We start from the raw sequence: 17,567 nt of genomic DNA on the forward strand, positions 1-17,567 counted from the left end.
TTGTGATTATTTTAACATGTTTATGATCAGAAGAAATAAAAGGAATTAGCAGACTACCTCAGATTAACTACAAGTTATTGGATACTATCTCAGCGTCAGGTTTTGATCACAATAGGTAAATATTGGCAGAAGAAAGTCCGCGGCCAAAGCACCTTGCACTGCTGTGAGGTACCATGTACAGCCATAGCCTTCATTCACAGAACAGAGATTTCTTCTTCCTTCGGGGACACTGACCCAGGATTGGCAGGAAGAGCACCACCCCCAATGATGCAAGACCTGAGGTCCATTTCCAGCTCTGTTGGGCCAGCCTCAGTGCTTCTCCCTTGCTCAAATGTGAGCATTTATAGTCTTACGCAAGAGGAGTTTAGCATCGTCAGCCACTGTATCAAGGAATTTTGAGCGTAGAAAGCAGGCTTTCAGAAACTGGGCGACAACAGATGTGACACCTCCGTTCACTGAGCAGAAGCTTTCAGCACAGCGCATGGCCTTCGCCGCTGTGCTATCATCCTTCACCAGGGCCCAGAAATCCAAGCACCTGGTGTAGCCCTTGATATCCTGCACCGATGTGCCAAGCTTCATGGCAGTCTCTGCAATGGACTCATCATCCAAGCCAAAATATTTTCGGTAAAGCTTCAAGCACGCTTCCTGTTCAGACAAATCGAAGCCTTTGAAGATGGGCATTAAGGGTATGAAGGCCAGAGCTGATGACTTCACAGCCTCCAGCCAGATCTTCTCCTTGAGGAAACCTCTCTTCAGCTCAATGCAAGCATCTGACAGCGTGGGCAGCATGACTGCGAAGGCCTGGCGCTTGTGAGCAGGAAGCTCCCCCAGCAGCGTCCTCTGCAGATCTGGGAAGTCAAAGTCATGCAGCTCAAAGTTGGAGACCAAGAAGATGCGCGGGTCAGGCACTCCTATGTCATAGAGGTTAGCCAGGCAGTAGTCCCGGATCAGCTGGAGAACTCTCTCCCTCTTGAAGGACTGGGGCTTGGCTCTCCGCTCATTGTCAAAGTCACAGTCGACCTTGCTTCTAACAAAGTAGAAGTTCTTCCCAGCTTCCTGGATTTTCCGGGCCAGGAGAGCATCGTTGCAGGTGAAGCGGGAGGAGGAAATGATGATGAAGCAGTCGAATGTGGCAAAGCCCACTGCTTCGAGGTACGTGTCCGGGGTGAAGGTGGGCGTCCCGGTCCCAGGCAGGTCCCAGAAGGTCACGTTGGGGTATTTCGGATGTTTATAGGGGGTTTTCTTCATGGTGGTCTCCACAACCCCAACCTCAGCCGCCCCTTCCTCCTCGTGACCAAGGCCTCTGAGGGCATTGATGAAACTGGACTTGCCTGTCCCCGACTCGCCGATCACAGCCACTTCCAGGGCAGCATTTTCGACCTCACTGAGTATTTCTTCAATTATATCCACCGCAGCCCGTAGGTTCCCTTCCTTGAGGACTACTTCAATTTTACTGAGGGTTCCTGGAGGAATGACACCTCCAGCCGTACTGATGAAGGCAGCACTTTGAGACATAAAGTCAGCAGCTAATTGCTGGAAATTCTTTTGAGTCAAGTTCTTCAGGAAGTCTGAGATCAATGCATCCATGGCAGCTGACTCGGGAAGGTCTGTAAAAAGGAGAGAAAACAGAGTCACAGGGAAGCAGCATCCAAACAGAAGGACAGGCCTCAATACCACAAGGGACTTCTGACACGATTTAAGGCAGGACAGACAGGACAGGAAAAGGACTTGGAGGAGGAAGCATAGGTGGAGTGGGAGCCAGAGAGGTGGAGAGAGGGCTGGAGCCAGGATGCAGGGAGGCGGAGATGCGGGCAGACACAGGAAGTGCCTCATCCCACAGCCTCAGGGAGCAGGTCCTCCCCACATTCAGTTTCTGCACCCTAGAAATTAGCCTTTCAATTTTTGATCTTCAGAATGAGAAGAGATTAGATTTCTGTTTTCCAGAAAACTCGACACAGGCACCCTGGGCAGGCAGGACCAGCAGAGGGGAGGCCCTGGTGCGGGGCACAGTGGACAGGCTGGACCAGTGGCGTGGGGAAGTCTGAAGCAGCGGGGAGAATCCCAGCCAGGAGCTGGTAGATGAGGTGCTCAGCGATTTTGCTGCAGCACACAGACACTCAGCACAGGAGCAGGCAGGTGGGGCCACCATTCTGCATCAAAGGTCTGAGGAGAACTCCAGCAGCGGGGACCAGTGCCTGCCTCCACATCCGGAGGCCAAGCTCAGCCCCACACCCAGCATAATCCCCCTGCACAGGTGGCAGGTCACACAGCACACTTGTGGGGTTTGAACTGGTACTGCCACACCAATGTGGATGCCAGAGGAATTCCACTGCTTTTCTTTCTCTTTACGTGATTGATTTTCCTTCTTCGGTCCGGTCTTTCCTTCTTTCTTCCTTCAGTATTTAGTCTTTTATGTCCCTTTTGTTTCCTTCTACTCATCTTCTTTCTCGTTTTCCGAACAATTTCTCTAGGTTTTACGATATTTTCATGTTAGTAAACACTGTCTCCTTCTGGTCCACTTCAAAACTCCTCTGCTTTGTCTTTCATTCTTCACCCCTGTGTTCTCCTGTTTCCAAAAATTTTGGAGATAATCCTTTTCCATTTAGCCTTGCTTCTACTATATTTCACTTAATTCATCTCTCTATCTGGTCCCCTAAGCCCCTTAATGCACAGTGGGGTAAAGCCACTTTGCTGAGAGGAAAATCATTGCATCCAAGTTTCTGGTATATGTTGAGTTTTGTTACACAACTGTAGAATCTGCTCTCATAGGTAAAGCATCAGCTTAATATTTATCCAAACTTATCAGTAGTCAGCCTGCGTTTGATGCTATTATTATTGCTAATTGTATTTTTTTTTGGTCTTTTTTGAGATGGGGTATCGCTATGCAGTTCAGGCTGGCCTTGAACTCACTTTATAGCCCAGGTTCGTCTGGAACTCACAATGATCTTCCTTACGTCAGCCTCCCGAGTGCTGGGATTACAGGCGTGAGCCACCACACCCAGCTTGCTAATTGTATTACTTTAAAGAGGATGTAAACCTGTTATAATCAGTTTTTCTTCTTTGTATGAAAATTCTGTCATTGTCTGGGGTCATAACCATTACTTTATTCCAGTAGCAAAGGACTGGATGCTGAGCCAAATACGCAGCGTCTTCTCATCCATAATATATTTGGAAAGTAAGTTCTTGAGATAGACACAAAGACCAAGAACCACCTACATCCAGAAGACATCGCTGAGGAACAGACATTTCCTAGGGAAGACTCAGCACTACAGATAAAGCTACCAACTGTAGGAATCTACAAGCACAAACACAGAACACTAAACTGGAAAACAGAAAATGACAAGAGACAGAAGAGAAATGTAGCCCCAGACTTCTAGCCCACCCAAGACAAGTCTAGAGCACAGTGAGTTAGAGGAAATTGAAATACTCCATCTGGAACTTCCTGAAAATGATACCAGCAGAAGTGAACAAACAAATGGATGAGACTATAGGGAAAATAATCTCTCATGTAAAAATAGAAATGATCAAAATGACAGAAATTAGAGCAGGCACAGATTTAAAAAATACAGGAGCATAAGAAAGTGATGGATGCCATAAACACCCACTATAGGAAAGAAATGAAACCTGTGACCCAGATTCAAACAGAAATCCAGGAGATTAAAACTCTGTGAAAGTATATGCAAGAGACTGAACAGAGGTGAAGACAGAATATCAGATTGAGAAGACAGGACTGTGGCTAATTGTTGGGAGCCGCAGCCCCGAGCCCGGTCGCCTCACTTGGCGGACGTGAGGCCTGTAGTAAAGAGTGAGGCCTGAGGTAGATTACCCCTCCCATCGAATATGCTAGTTTCCTGCTTACCGCGTAAACAACCCGCTCAACAATATAGTCTGCCTAGCAACTGATGATGTTAGCCAATCAGCTTGCCTTGCTTACTTTAACATGATTGGACACTGTATCCGTATATATACCGGTGCCACCCCTGGGAGGAAGTAGAAGCCAGGTAGAAGCCCGGAAGTAGAAGCCCAGAAGGAGCTGCGGAGAGCGGACCGATAGAGGCTTCGGGGCAGACTGAAGCACAAGAGGAGCCGCGGAGAGCGGACCAAAGGAGGCTTCAGCTGGGAGAACCCAGGGCAGGCTGTACGGAGAAGAAGAATAAAAAGAAAAGGTTGTCCACTACCAGACTGTGTCGTGTGTCCTTCCTGCCGGCCGGGAGCGGACATCGACATTTGGTGGCCCGTACGGGGACTGATCACCCCCGAGACGTGGAAGTGGACAACGCTCCAGTACAGAGCTGCGAGACAGGTGAGTTGGGGATAAGCCTGGGCTCTGGGTGGCGCGCACCTACAGGGCTTTTAGACTCCCCTCAGGCTCACGCGTAAGTGGCGGATTCCTTGGGCCTCACGCGGTGAGTAACATATTAAAAAATGGGAAACATGCTAGGTAGCGGCACTAAGAGCGAGGGTGGTTGTGGAGAAAGCTCTCAAGAGCTTACAAAAGTACGCAGGGTATCTGAGCAGGCCCAGTCAGGGAGCTCCCGAGAGGGGTCTGTCAAGGGGAACAAGGATGCTAAGGAGGAGGACGGGGCTCTAGCCTCGGAGTCGTCTGACTCCGAGGACGAGGGAAAGTTGAATGGCAGGGAGGCCAAAGAGACTAGCTGTCAGGAGCCTAAGTCGCTCCATAAGGAGTCGGGTCTGCGGAAGAGTAGAGAGCTCCTGAGTGCGCCCCGGCGCGAGAGGGAGGCGAAGCCTTCCGCCCCACCTTGGGGGCCGTTTCCGGAGGCGATCCCTCGCCGCGGGGCGGCCGCCCGGGAGCTCCCTTCCTCTTCGCCAGAACAGGAAGTGATGCACGGGCCCCCATTTTCCGCCCAATCACGGCCGCTGTCTTATGCTCCGCCGCCGGCAGGTCGGTATTTTCACAGGTGGCTTTGGCAGGGGAGACGCTTGTTTCATGAGGTACATCCACCACCTGGGATGGATAGTGACCCCTACGAGATATTTCCTGTACAAGTAGCTATGGGTCAGGGACGCAATGTATGGGAGCCTTTTGAGATAAAGCAGATTAGAGAACTTAAAAATGCAGTTACAACTTTTGGGCCGACTGCGCCTTACACCATTGCCATGCTGGAGAATCTGTCTTCTGGGCCCCTCACCCCCGCGGACTGGATTCAGCTGGCGGGGGCGTGTCTGCCCTCGGGTGGTTACCTGGATTGGCGAGCCTGGTATGCAGAGTCCTCTGCAGAGCAGGCTGAGAGAAACGCCAATCGGGGAGACCGGGGGTGGAACAAGAGAATGCTTGTGGGAGAGGGTCGGCGCGCTGATGGTCAGACTCGGTTCCCCGGCGCTCTCTGGCGGGGAGGAGATAGAGAGCCATCCGCTCCGCCCTGGAGCTCTTTTCTAAAAGCGGCTCCCCGCCGAGAGGCCGCCACAGGAAACCCTCCCTTCCCTCAGCCGGCACAGGAAGTGACGCCCCGTTTCACTCTGTCGCGACCGCAGTCTTATGACGTCGCGCCGCTGGGCAGACGGTATTTTCATGGGCGGCTACTCTGCCGAGCAGGCTGAGAAAAACGCCGGTCGAGGAAAAAGGGGCTGGGGATTTAGCTCAGCGGCTTAAGCGCCTGCCTTGCAAGTGTGCAGTTGTTAGTTCGATCCCTGGTACCAATAAAAAAAAAAAAAAAAAAAAAAAAAAAAAAAAACGAAAAAGATAAAAATAAAAAATAAAAAACAAAAAGGGGGAGTAAACCCTCGAGGTTTGATCCCTGGTGATGTTTGGCAGATGGACATCACACATATACAGGAGTTTGGGACTCTTAAATATGTTCATGTTTCCACAGACACCTGTTCTCACGTCATATTTGCAACAGCAGAAACAGGTGAAAAAGTGTCTAATGTGATCAATCATTGCCTGGCGGCTTGGGCCGCATGGGGCAAACCAAAAATATTAAAAACTGATAATGGACCAGCCTATATAGGCAAAGCTTTCAATGAGTTCTGCAAAATGATGGAGGTTCAATTAAAACATGGTATCCCATACAATCCCCAAGGTCAAGGAATCATTGAGAGGGCTCATAGAAGCCTCAAAGAAATTTTACAAAAACAAAAAGGGGGAGTAGGCCAAGGCCTGGCCCCAAAGGCACGATTATCCATGGCACTATTCACACACAATTTTTTAAATTTAAATAATGATAATCGCTCCCCAGCTGTGGAGCACTGCAACCCTTCCCCCAACCATAAAGGGTGGGTGAAGTGGAAAGATGTCCTGACAGGACAGTGGATGGGCCCGGATCCAGTGGTCAGCTGGAACCGAGGCGCGATTTGTGTTTTCCCACAGGAACCGGGACGAGAACCACTGTGGATACCGGAGAGACTGACACGGGCAACAAAGCCCTCGACTGAAGATCAGACCTGCCCTACTGGAGATCCATCACAGACCAACCAACAAGATGAATAGAAATAGCGGTAGCCCGAAATGGACAAAAAGATCCTCAGGCATATGCATGGCTTGCTCGATTGGCCCACGACCGAGTCTAGATATGGCGGGCATCCTTCATTCTCCTCCATAAGGTGACAATACACAGCAGGGTAGATGAGTCAATGACGGGTAAGAGCGTGCCTCCCCAGCACGACTCGACCTAAGCCAGGCCCTACCCCATCCTGCACGTAAGCCGCTGGACTGTTAGATGCTGCCCAGGTCTAAATTTCTCTCCGAGGGGATTTCTTTACGGAGAGGAAATGAGTGCAAGCTTGTGTGCATCCAGGTTCCGTCCAGTTTGTGCCTGGCCCTAGAAAAAGGACGAGGGCCTCAGGGCCTTGGCAGACCATGGGACGGCCGACCAGGGTCTAAGCCAAGGACCTACGGTGGGCCTACGCATAGGGCATAAGCCTCTGCACCCAGTCCAGGAAGGGCTACGATGCGCACATTTATAAAAAAAAAATAAAATAAAAAAGGGGGAGATGTTGGGAGCCGCAGCCCCGAGCCCGGTCGCCTCACTTGGCGGACGTGAGGCCTGTAGTAAAGAGTGAGGCCTGAGGTAGATTACCCCTCCCATCGAATATGCTAGTTTCCTGCTTACCGCGTAAACAACCCGCTCAACAATATAGTCTGCCTAGCAACTGATGATGTTAGCCAATCAGCTTGCCTTGCTTACTTTAACATGATTGGACACTGTATCCGTATATATACCGGTGCCACCCCTGGGAGGAAGTAGAAGCCAGGTAGAAGCCCGGAAGTAGAAGCCCAGAAGGAGCTGCGGAGAGCGGACCGATAGAGGCTTCGGGGCAGACTGAAGCACAAGAGGAGCCGCGGAGAGCGGACCAAAGGAGGCTTCAGCTGGGAGAACCCAGGGCAGGCTGTACGGAGAAGAAGAATAAAAAGAAAAGGTTGTCCACTACCAGACTGTGTCGTGTGTCCTTCCTGCCGGCCGGGAGCGGACATCGACAGCTAATGATCACAAAAGGAAAGTTATCTTAAAAATAGCCAGAGACTATGCAAAGTCAGCTGTAAGATGAAGCAAATCAGAGCAACATAAGATTGATTGGAGTCAACAAGAAAGCTGGAGATAGCACAAATGCCATAAAAAACCTCTTCACAGACATTATGCTAGAAAACTCCCAAATATAAAGAATTTGACATACAAATAAATGAAGCATATAGAACTCCAAGTAGCCATGACCAAAATAAATTTATGCTGATGGATGTAATAAACAAGACTACTAAAATTCAGCACTAGAATAGAAATTAAAAGCAACTAGAAAAAAGAAACAAGTCACCTGTAAAGGAAAGCCCACCAGAATCACAGTAGACTTCTCAACACAAGGCCTCAAATCTACAAGAGTTTGGAGTGAGGTATGTCAAGCCCTAAAAGAAAACAACCTCTGACTCACATTAATGTACACTGCAAAATTATCTTTCAAACTTGATGACAAACTAAGATACTTCTATGACAAATAACAACCGTAAAAATTCATGACAATCAAACCAGGCCTCTAAAATGCTCTGAAGGATATTTTAGAAAGAGAAAACAAAAATAACAAGCACAAGAACAGCAATTTAAAGAAGCCACCGGGCAAAGCAAACAAACAGAGGGGAAAGATAGGAAAACAACAGCAAAATAAGATGAAAAAGATAAGCCGATACAGATCGCTTATCACCATCAATGTAAATGGTCTCAATTCAACAATCTAGAGAAACAGACCGGCAACACGGGTCAAGCAGCAAAATTCAACAATGTCCTGCATGCAAGAAATACATTTAATTCAGAGAGAAATGCATAGACTCAAAGTCAAAGGATGGAACACAATACTTCATGCCACAGATGCCTGGAAAAAAGCAGGGGTAGCAATTCTAGATGCAGACAATGTGAACTTCAAGGTAAGACTGATCGATCAGAAGAGACAGAGTCACTACATATTTGTTAAGGGAAAAGATCAAGAAGAGACAACACCCATAAATACATACACACCAAATGCTGGTGCACCCAAAACCCAGCTACATAACACTAATAATAATGGACATGAGAAATCAAATGAGCACTAACACAATTCTAATGGGGGACCATAACACCCCACTATCACAATCTGATAGATCAACTAGAAAAAAATCAACAAAGAAATATCAGAACTAAAGTAGACCTGTGAAAATATGAACTTAGTAGATGTCTATAGAGTGTTCAATGCCACAACATCAGAATACACATTCATCTCAGCTGCCCATGGGACATTCACCAAAATAGACCACATACTATCCCGTATAACACACTTTAATAGATGCAGAGGAATGGAAATGTCCCATGTATATTATCTGACCAAGGTACAATCAAAATAGAAATCAACAGCAAAATAAATCATAACTACACAAACACTTAGAAATTAAACAATATTCACCAGAAAAACTAAACTGTCACAGAGGAAATTAACGAAAAAATTAAACAGTATCTACAATTAAATAATAAAACTGATACAACATACTAGAACCAATGGGATGCAATGAAAGCAGTCCTATGAGGGAAATTCATGGTGGTGAATTCTCACATCAGGAAAAGACAGAGCTCAAGTAAACAACTTAATTAACAAACTTTGTTATGAGAGAGCAAATTATAAAGAAAAGAGCAAAAATTAGTACAATTGAGGCTCAGAAAACAATACAAAGGACCAATGAATTGAAGAGCTGATTCTTCAAAACATTAAATAAAATTGATAAAACTTTAGCCAACCTTCCCAAAGTAAAGACTCAAATTCATGCAATTAGGAACAAAAAGAGTGCAATCACAACAGATTCTGTGGCAGTCCAGAAGATCATGAGTATCTACTTTGTGAACCTGTATTCTAATAAGATGGAAAACAAAGAAGAAATGAACAGACTGGTAGACACATGAATTGCCCAACTGAGCTGAGAAGATATCAAAATTATAAATGACCAGATATCAGTCAACGAAATTTAAATGTAACTAAAAACCTACCCGACAGAGAAAAGCCTAGGTCCACACGGATTCACTGTTGAAATTTAAAAGGAATTTAGACAAGATATAATGCTATTCCTGCTGAAACTTTAATGAAACCAAAAGGGAAGCAGCACTTGCAAAGTCCTTCGTGAGGGCAAGTATTATCCTGGTATCAAAACTAGAGAAGGACCCAATCGATAAGAGAAAACTGCCAGCCAATCTCCCTCCTGAACACTGACCAAAACATCCTCAATAGGACACTGACAAATGGGACACAGCAAGTCTTCAAGAAATTATTCATCGTGACAAAGGAAGATTCATCCAGGGATGCAGGGATGGTTCAATATATGCAAATCAGTAAGTGTAAGACGTCATGTTAACAGAGCCAAAGACAAAAATCACTCACAATAGACACAGAAAAAGTTTTGACAAAGTTTGACACTTATTCATGATTAAAAAAAAAACCTGCACAGAAAATTGAAATTGAGGGGTCATGAGTTCGATTCCCAGTACCAAGAGAAAATTGAAATTGATGGCCTTTACTTCCATCGGATAAAATCCATCTATGACAAATTAACAGCCAACATCACACTAAGTGGTTAAAAACGAAAAGCTTTCATCTAAAATCAGGAATGAGGAAACAATGTCTACTATTACCATGCATATTCAATATAGTTCTGGAAACACTAGCTAGATCAATTAGACAAGAAAAAGAAATACGGATAAGAAAGGCAGAAGTTATTTCTATTTGCAGCTGACATAATACTCTATGTGGAAGATCCCAAAAACTCCATCAAAAGACTTGTAGGCTTAATAACCATATTCTGGAGCATAGCTGGACACAAAGTCAACACTCCAAATAGCATTCCTGTACACAAGCCTCCAACTCACAGAGAGAGAAATTAGGGAAATCACATCTTTCACAATACCATCCAAAAATGAAATAGGAATCCATCTAACAAAAGAAATCAAAGGCCTGTGCATTGACAGTTTCAGTACCCTGAAAGAACAGACTGAAGAAGGTATCAGTAAATGGAAAGACACCCTTAATCACGGATAGGAAGAACCAGCCCAGTGAAAGTGGCTGTACTCTCAAAAGTGCCATACGGATTTCATGCAATTCCAACCCAAATACCATCAGCGTACCTCACAGAAGAAGAAAACATTCCTAAAATTCATGTGGAACCAGAAGAGGCCTAGAATGGCAACAACAATTCTTGGCAGTAAAAGCAAGGCGGGGGGCATCATAGTCCCTGACTTCAAATTATACTTCAAACAACTGTGATAACAGGAAAACAGCAGGTACAAACACACACGTGAGGATCAGTGGAACAGGCAAGAAGAGGCAGAAACAACTTCAAACACACTGAGCCACCTGATCTTTGATCAGGAGACAAACATTCACTGGGAGAAAGATGGCCTCTTTGATAAACGGTGCTGGAAAACCGGCTTTCCAAATGCCAAAGGCTACAGCTGGATCCATGTCTACCACCATGCAGTAAACTAAAGTTGACACAGAAGCACTGAACCTGCTGGAGGCCAGAATAGGCAGGACCCTGGAGCGGACAGCTGTGTAAAAGGGTTTCAGGAACAAAGTCCTGACCGCAAAGGAACTACTACACAGAGCCAGCAGCTGGGGTCCCATCCTGTGAGAAAGTTCCCACACAGCCAAAGACATCACCAACAGAGTGAAGACAGCCCAGACAGTGGGAAAAAACATGACCCCGCTGTCTCCTAGACAGGGGACTTACACCTAGAACATATAAACAATTTTAAACAATCAGATCCCCAAATTTAAAGACCCAATCCAAAAATGGGCATCTGACATGAACACACTCTTCTCAGATGAGGAAATACAAATGGGAACTAAGTACATGAAGAAATGTTCACTATCACTGATTATTTGAGACACACGAATGGAAACAATGTGGAGGTTCCTTCTCACTCCAGAAAGAATGGTTATTATCAACAAATCAACCAATAATCATGGAGAGGCTGTGGCAGGGAAAAGGGATTTTTTTCCCTGTTGGTGGGAGTGTAGACTGCTGCAACACTGTGGAAATCAGTGTGACGATTCTCAGAAAACCAGGACTAGTGGGACCATTAGACCCAAATATACCCCTTCTGGTATTACCCCAGAAGAATTAAAACATCGTACCACAGCAATATAAGAGCACCCCTGTTTATAGCAGCACTGTTTGTAATACCTAAGCCTTGGAAACAGCCCAAATGCCCATCCCCTGAGGAATGGATAAAAAAGAGGTGTGTTTTCAAACAGTGGAGTACTACTCAGCCATAAAAATGACAAACAGGAGCCATTTCTAGATTAACGGGTGCAACTTGAGACCTTCCTTCCAAGCGAAATACACTGGACTCACATATGTGACTGTCACCGTGTCTCCCTGGTGAGAGGATCTGAAATAGGAAGGAAGGACCAAATGCTCAAAAGGACCAAGGAACTAGGGACGGGGAAGGGAGAAAGATGGAAGGGAAAGAAAAGTGATTTCCCAAAAAAGGATAAAATGAAAACAGCTTTGTAAACAGGGAGGGGAAGAGGAGGGGCTGGGGAAAGACAGGGACCAAAACATGTCATGCACAGGTACAAACTCCCTACGGTGAGGATCACTATGTGTATCTAAAAGGTACCAATACACTTAACTTTAAAATGACACAGGATAGCTGCTCATATCTACGATTCACAGGGTGGTTTTCCACACGTGTGTGTGGTGTCAGTGACAAAGTCAAAGCCATGAACATCTATCCACCCACCCACTCAAACACGGACCACTGCCTGGCTGGGACACACCAAGAATCCTCTCTCCTGGCTGTGTGCGAGGGACCCTGCGTCCCGACACTCCCGCTCTGTGCTACTGCAAGCCACCCTGCTCCCTGTCATCTGTGTCCTCCTCAGGAGCGCCCCCGCCCTCCCTGCTCCACCTGGATCTTGGGGCTCCCCTGAACCCCGGTGCTGGTGGCTTGGTCCCTGCCCATGGTGCTCCTGGGTGGCGATGGGCCTGCGGGAGGTGGGGCTGGGATGGAAGTCAGGCTGCTGGGTGTCCTGGGAGGCACATGGGGCTCTTCCCCTCTCCTTCCACCTTTGCTCCCCAGATAAGGAGTGGCGCGCAGGCCTCTGTACAAGGAGCTCCAGGCAGTGAGAGGCCCCGCCGCCGGCCCAGAGCGCGGGAGTGTGGGCGAGGGCTGGGCCTGGACACAGGAGCCAGCATGCAGCTGTGCTCCCTCTACCTGGGCCGTCCCAGGGACTGTGCACTGCTGCTGGCTGACACGCTGCCCCCCACTCTCCTTCTGGGGCACCAGTATCGTATTCTCTGTTTCTACCTGATGAACTGTTTAGATCCCACAGAAGAGTGAGAACAGGCACATCTGTCTTCCCGGCCTATTTCTGGCTGTCCTCCTGCTCACCGTGGAGCCACACAGGATGGAATTCTGTCCTTCTCTACGGCTCAGTGTCACCCACTGTGCATGGAGACCAGGTTTTCCTTTGCCATTTGTTCACCAACAGAGGCGTACATCTGACTCTGCTTGTGTTTTTTTAAGCTTCACAGGTGCAGGGGAAGTTGGGAGTAACACAGATGCACATGTGAAACCACAGCCTCAGCTTCGAATCACACAGCTGCTTGAAAACTGCTTCCTGCTCACAGCCCACAGCTTGCTTTTCTACCTCCTAAAAAGGGCCTGGGCCCCGGAACCCTCTGAGGGTCCCTACAACAGGACGGAGTTTTCAGGGGCGGTTAATAAAGCCACATAGCAGCTGCTGAGGGTAGTTAGGCTCAGTCAGACTCGGAGCACATGCGCGTCACCCTTGAGAAACACTGTCTGCATTATCGATGACGAAAAACAGATTTCTAAGACATTCTACGCCCGACAAGCTACCATCATAAAACACTGATATTTAGATAGCCCATGGCGTCATCTCCAGTGGGAGACACCCAGCAAATAGTCTGCTCAGTCCAAAGGTTCTCACAATTTCACAACAACAAAAACAAAAGGAGTCTTCAGACACCAGTGTCTCTGCTGTGGGAGGAGGGTGAGCTGACCTTGCCTCCCACACCCACAGAGTGACCCTCCCAGCCCACTATGCACATAGTGAGAGCCCCGACCCCGCAGACCAAGCAGCATCCTCACTCACCAGCCTCAGGCAGATGGCTAGTGAGGGAACACACCCGCTGTGTCCACTGCAGGAGGAGAAATGCTGAGCCCCAAGTGCTCACCGCCGTCCACAGCCCAGCAACGTGGCCTGCGAGCCCTGAGTTTTCCAGGAAACCAACACGGTGTCAGCCTGGTCAGCTCAGAGGGCAGGAGGTGAGGAAGTGTGAGTCCCCAGGACCTGTGCACCCTGTCACCAGCTCCAGGGAGCACTGAAGAGGAAGGACCTCCCACAGCCTGGCCTGTGCCACACCCTCATAGGGGTGGGCTGACCAGTAAGGCAGACAGTGAAGAAAACCAAAAGGAAACCAGAGAGGCTTTGTGTCCTTTCTAGTCAGCAGCAGCATTACCAGGAAAAGAAAACTGAAATCTGACTGTTGGATGTTTAAGGAAGCAGGGTCAGAAAAACAACCGTCAGAGGCAGGTTCCACATGGCTCTCTGGAGGTCCTCAGGCCACGGCACTGGGGGATGGCCTCTCCAGTGCCAGGGAGGCAGCGGGGACAGTGGATGAGCTTGAAACCCTCCCAGGGGAAAGATTTGCCATAGGAGAAGGGAGGCTGCCAAATGCCTCTTCCCATCCTGGCTTTCCCCTGTCCACTCTGCCCGCACTGGGCACAGAGCTCCCAAGGGAGCCCACGTTTGGGGTTTGATCATGTGCTGTGGACAGCCATGCGGTGCTCTGGGGAGACCGGGCGACACAGCAAGGAGGACAAGCAGAGGGGAGAGAGGAGGACGTGGGGCTGGCGCCGCTTCTGAGGGTGCTGCTTGGGTTGTGGACCGCCTGGCACAGGCAGTGGCTTTCAGCTGGCTGGGGTCTTAGGAAGCACCGTGGACCTGCGGGTCTCAGTCCCCCACTCCCAGGGCAGCTGCAGACACCATGAGCCAGTCCTGTGCAGAAGCAGCAGAGGTCAGCATGCAGGGCCGGCCTCCCGAAGCTTGTGGCCAGGAAGCCCCAGTCTGTGGCGAAGGGCTCAGCCCGCAGGGAAGCTTCTGCGGGGAGGTGAACCCGGGTCTGGGCCCTGACCCTGACACCGCCTCGCCTTCCTTCTGAGAGGCAGAGTACACAGTCTGAGGTACTGAAGAACTGGGCTGCGCTTTTCCTGTGATGATCTGAGATAAATTACCCGCAGGTGCAGCGCAGGAGGCGGAGCGAGAGAGGACAGCAGCCACCTTTACCCCGGGCCATCAGGACAGTCGGGCAGGCTGTCCTCACGGGGCCGAAGGGCCACAAGGGAGTCAGGGTCAGCTGTGAGAGCCCACCTGCGGAAACGGACTATGCCATGTACAGAGCTGAGCCACCTCCGCTGCCTCTGGGGAGACCTGGACCCTGTAAGCATTTACCCAGCAGGTGGTGGGTGTCACCCCCCTCCAACAGAAGAGACAGGGCTCGGTGTCAGCAGCATGCATGTATGCACAGCTGTGTGCCTGCATGTGTGTGCACAGGTGTCCACACTCCTCCACATTGGGCTGCCAAGTTGCAGGTGCTTGTGTGTAGCAGTGAATTGCTGTGAAGACTGAGTAACCACCACAGCTGGAGGGAGGGCGCTGTTGCAGGAGCTCAGCAGAGACGCAGGGCTGGTACATGCGCATGTGGCCAGTTCCTGTAGCAGCCCTGGGGGAGGAATGCTGAGAACTCCTCACAGCAGGAGAATCCCTGTGAGCCCCAGGGCTCTCACTGGTCCGCCCATCAGGTGACACATCCCAGAAGAGGTGTAGCTGCTCCGGTCCAATGTCTTTTAGTTTTTGAGGAATCTCTATGCTAATTTCCAGAGTAACAGGTGACTCGGAGGGCAAGAGGAGGTTAGATGCTGCTGGGGCAGGGCTGGGGCTCCCGGGCCCCAAGACTCACACTGCCAAACCTCCAGGCACACCGAGAGCCTCAGGAGGGAGGCAGTTCTGACCTGGACGTCCAGGAGCAGGGCCCGGGACAGAGCAGTACCCTGTGAGTCTCCTCTGCCTCTCACCATCTAGTCTGTGTGTGTCTCTCTTCCTCTGCAGTGGCCGTGGGTCACTTTGAGGTCTTCTCTCTGCCCTGGTCCTCTTTGCCCAGCTCTGAAGGGGTATTCACCCTATGGGGGGGCATCAAGAGGGACTGGAGAGCTGACCTGGCCCCTCGGGAGTGGCGAGATGCCTTCTCTGGCCAGTGGCCTGTATCTCCCTGAGCCAGGAGGCTCTCCTCCTCCGGGGACAGTGCTATGTCTAGGCAGTCAACGCTGTGTCCCACACTCAGGGTGACCGGCCCTGCATCCCCCGCCAGAGTCCAGAGTCTTATGAAATTGCAACCACCCCTTCCCTTATGGAGACAACGGGAGCAGGGACAGAAGTCATCTTCTTCCCTCTCTTCAACCTGCAAGAGACAGCCATGAGAGCCTGGGGCACGGGAGGCCTTGTGTTGACTAGGACAATCTGGGCCCCTGATGTAGTTCTGCCTGGCGAGGGCAGAGCCTTCTCTAGGGTTCGAAAAATCACTTCGTTGGAAATAGGGAAAGGTGGCTTTGTTGGGAGAAAGAGAAGGAGATAGCAGGAAGCACCAAGTCTGCTCTCAGCCTCCCTGGCACATGGCTGTCGCCACCGGAGAGCTGCCAGAGCGAGGGCTGTCCTGGGCTCTGAGACCCGGATGTGGCCATCAGCCCTCCCTTAACCCACGCAAGGGTGCATTCTAGGACGAGTGTGCTGTGGCCTCTGTGCTGTCTGGGGCCCGCCCATGACCCATGAGATTCACAGCAGGACGGCCTTGGGTGCGCGCACGCTCCAGTGTACTGACAGGGCAGGAGCAGGTTGTTGGGGCTCACACACAGGGGCGTGTATCTGATATGCTGCGGGAGGTTTTATACTGCAGCCTTCTTCTCACCTGCTGGGGTTCTGCAAGCAAAGGGAAAATAAAGGGTCGCACACACCAAGGCTCAGCAGAATGGCTGCTGCCCGGCCAGCCTGAGCAAACAGCTTTTGTTGAGATATAGAGCAAAGAAACTCAAATTGCACATGCTCAGACTATATAACTTGTTGGCTTCTTAACCTTATAGGACCTCATGTTGTCACCTTGGGGCGGGGCGATGTTTCAAGGCCTGCACTTTTTCCATACCATCGCTGACCGGATGCATCGGGACAAAATGGAGTCAGTGTGGCCTCTCTACACCCACTTGATTGCTTTTATGCTTAATTGGAGGTAGAGGAAGGAGGCAGGAGGGAGCTGAGCCCTGGTAGACAGGCTGGGGCCTGATCAGCTCTGTCTCCCTCTCTGTCCTGACTCCCTCTCTGCCTCTGGCTCTCTCCCCTCTGGCTCTATTTCTCTGCCCCTCCCCTCTCCCATTTAACTCCTCTAACTCTCCCTGCCTGCCGCCCCTGCAGGTGCTCACAGAGGATGTTCATCCAACTGTCCCTATCAGTGTGTCAAGGACAGGGCAGCCTGGATATACAGAGCTCCTGTCCTCTGCTCGCTTCCTGCAAACGGTGGGGCGGCCTGGTCCTCTCCTCACTGACTGCTTACCTATCTCCACCTCTATCCACAAAGAATCCTCTGGCAAAGGGCTTCTGGTTGTCCTGCTGAGGGAAAGGAGAAATCAGGCCTGGCACAGTCACCTTTGAAATCTCACAGCCCCTGAGGGGTTGCACAAGTTACCAACATTTGAAATCTGCCCCTGAACCCAGAAAACTGACTCACAAACCCTGTGTCCCAGCCCGAGGCCCATGCACACACTCCCTGGGGAGCTGGCCCTGCTGCTGGGGGAAGGTTGCAGGGTGGCGTGGGGGCCTGAGGTCTGTCCTGCCCTCTTTGTAGGTCGGTCAGTCAGCACAGATGGGAAATGGAGGGAAACGCAGAGTGTGACATGGGACTTGGAGTGTGTGGCCACGTGAAGAGTCCAGACAGTGGTGATGGGGTGGCCAGGAGCTGAGAGAGCCTGGGACCCCACTGGGCTGTCCTGTGGGCCTCTGCCCCAGGGATCTGAGGAGGAGTGGCTGTGGGG

General features: G+C 49.9%; 1 protein-coding gene across 2 annotated transcripts; it reads right to left on the bottom strand.

The window, feature by feature from the left end:
- On the bottom strand, positions 1-13,820 carry LOC100728672 (interferon-gamma-inducible GTPase 10). Of its 2 annotated transcripts, none has more exons than XM_063230543.1 (2): positions 13,667-13,820; positions 1-1,607 (listed from the first exon to the last, which is right to left on the bottom strand). In XM_063230543.1, the coding sequence occupies exon 2, from the start codon at positions 1,585-1,587 to the stop codon at positions 328-330; it is 1,260 nt and encodes a 419-aa protein (XP_063086613.1). In that variant the 5' UTR covers positions 1,588-1,607; positions 13,667-13,820; the 3' UTR covers positions 1-327. The 2 variants fall into 2 exon arrangements, with proteins under 2 accessions (XP_063086613.1, XP_003464536.1); XM_003464488.5 differs by having other exon boundaries at positions 13,585-13,820.
- Positions 13,821-17,567: the final 3,747 nt, after the last annotated feature.

Source organism: Cavia porcellus, unplaced genomic scaffold (assembly GCF_034190915.1).
Source record: "Cavia porcellus strain 051 isolate PalLab524CR breed Dunkin Hartley unplaced genomic scaffold, mCavPor4.1 scaffold_19, whole genome shotgun sequence".
NCBI classification, from domain to species: Eukaryota; Metazoa; Chordata; class Mammalia; order Rodentia; family Caviidae; genus Cavia; species Cavia porcellus.

Excerpts from the sequence above, each read along its gene's own strand:
- LOC100728672 (XM_063230543.1), bottom strand. The coding sequence starts at position 1,587 with ATGGATGCATTGATCTCAGACTTCCTGAAGAACTTGACTCAAAAGAAT.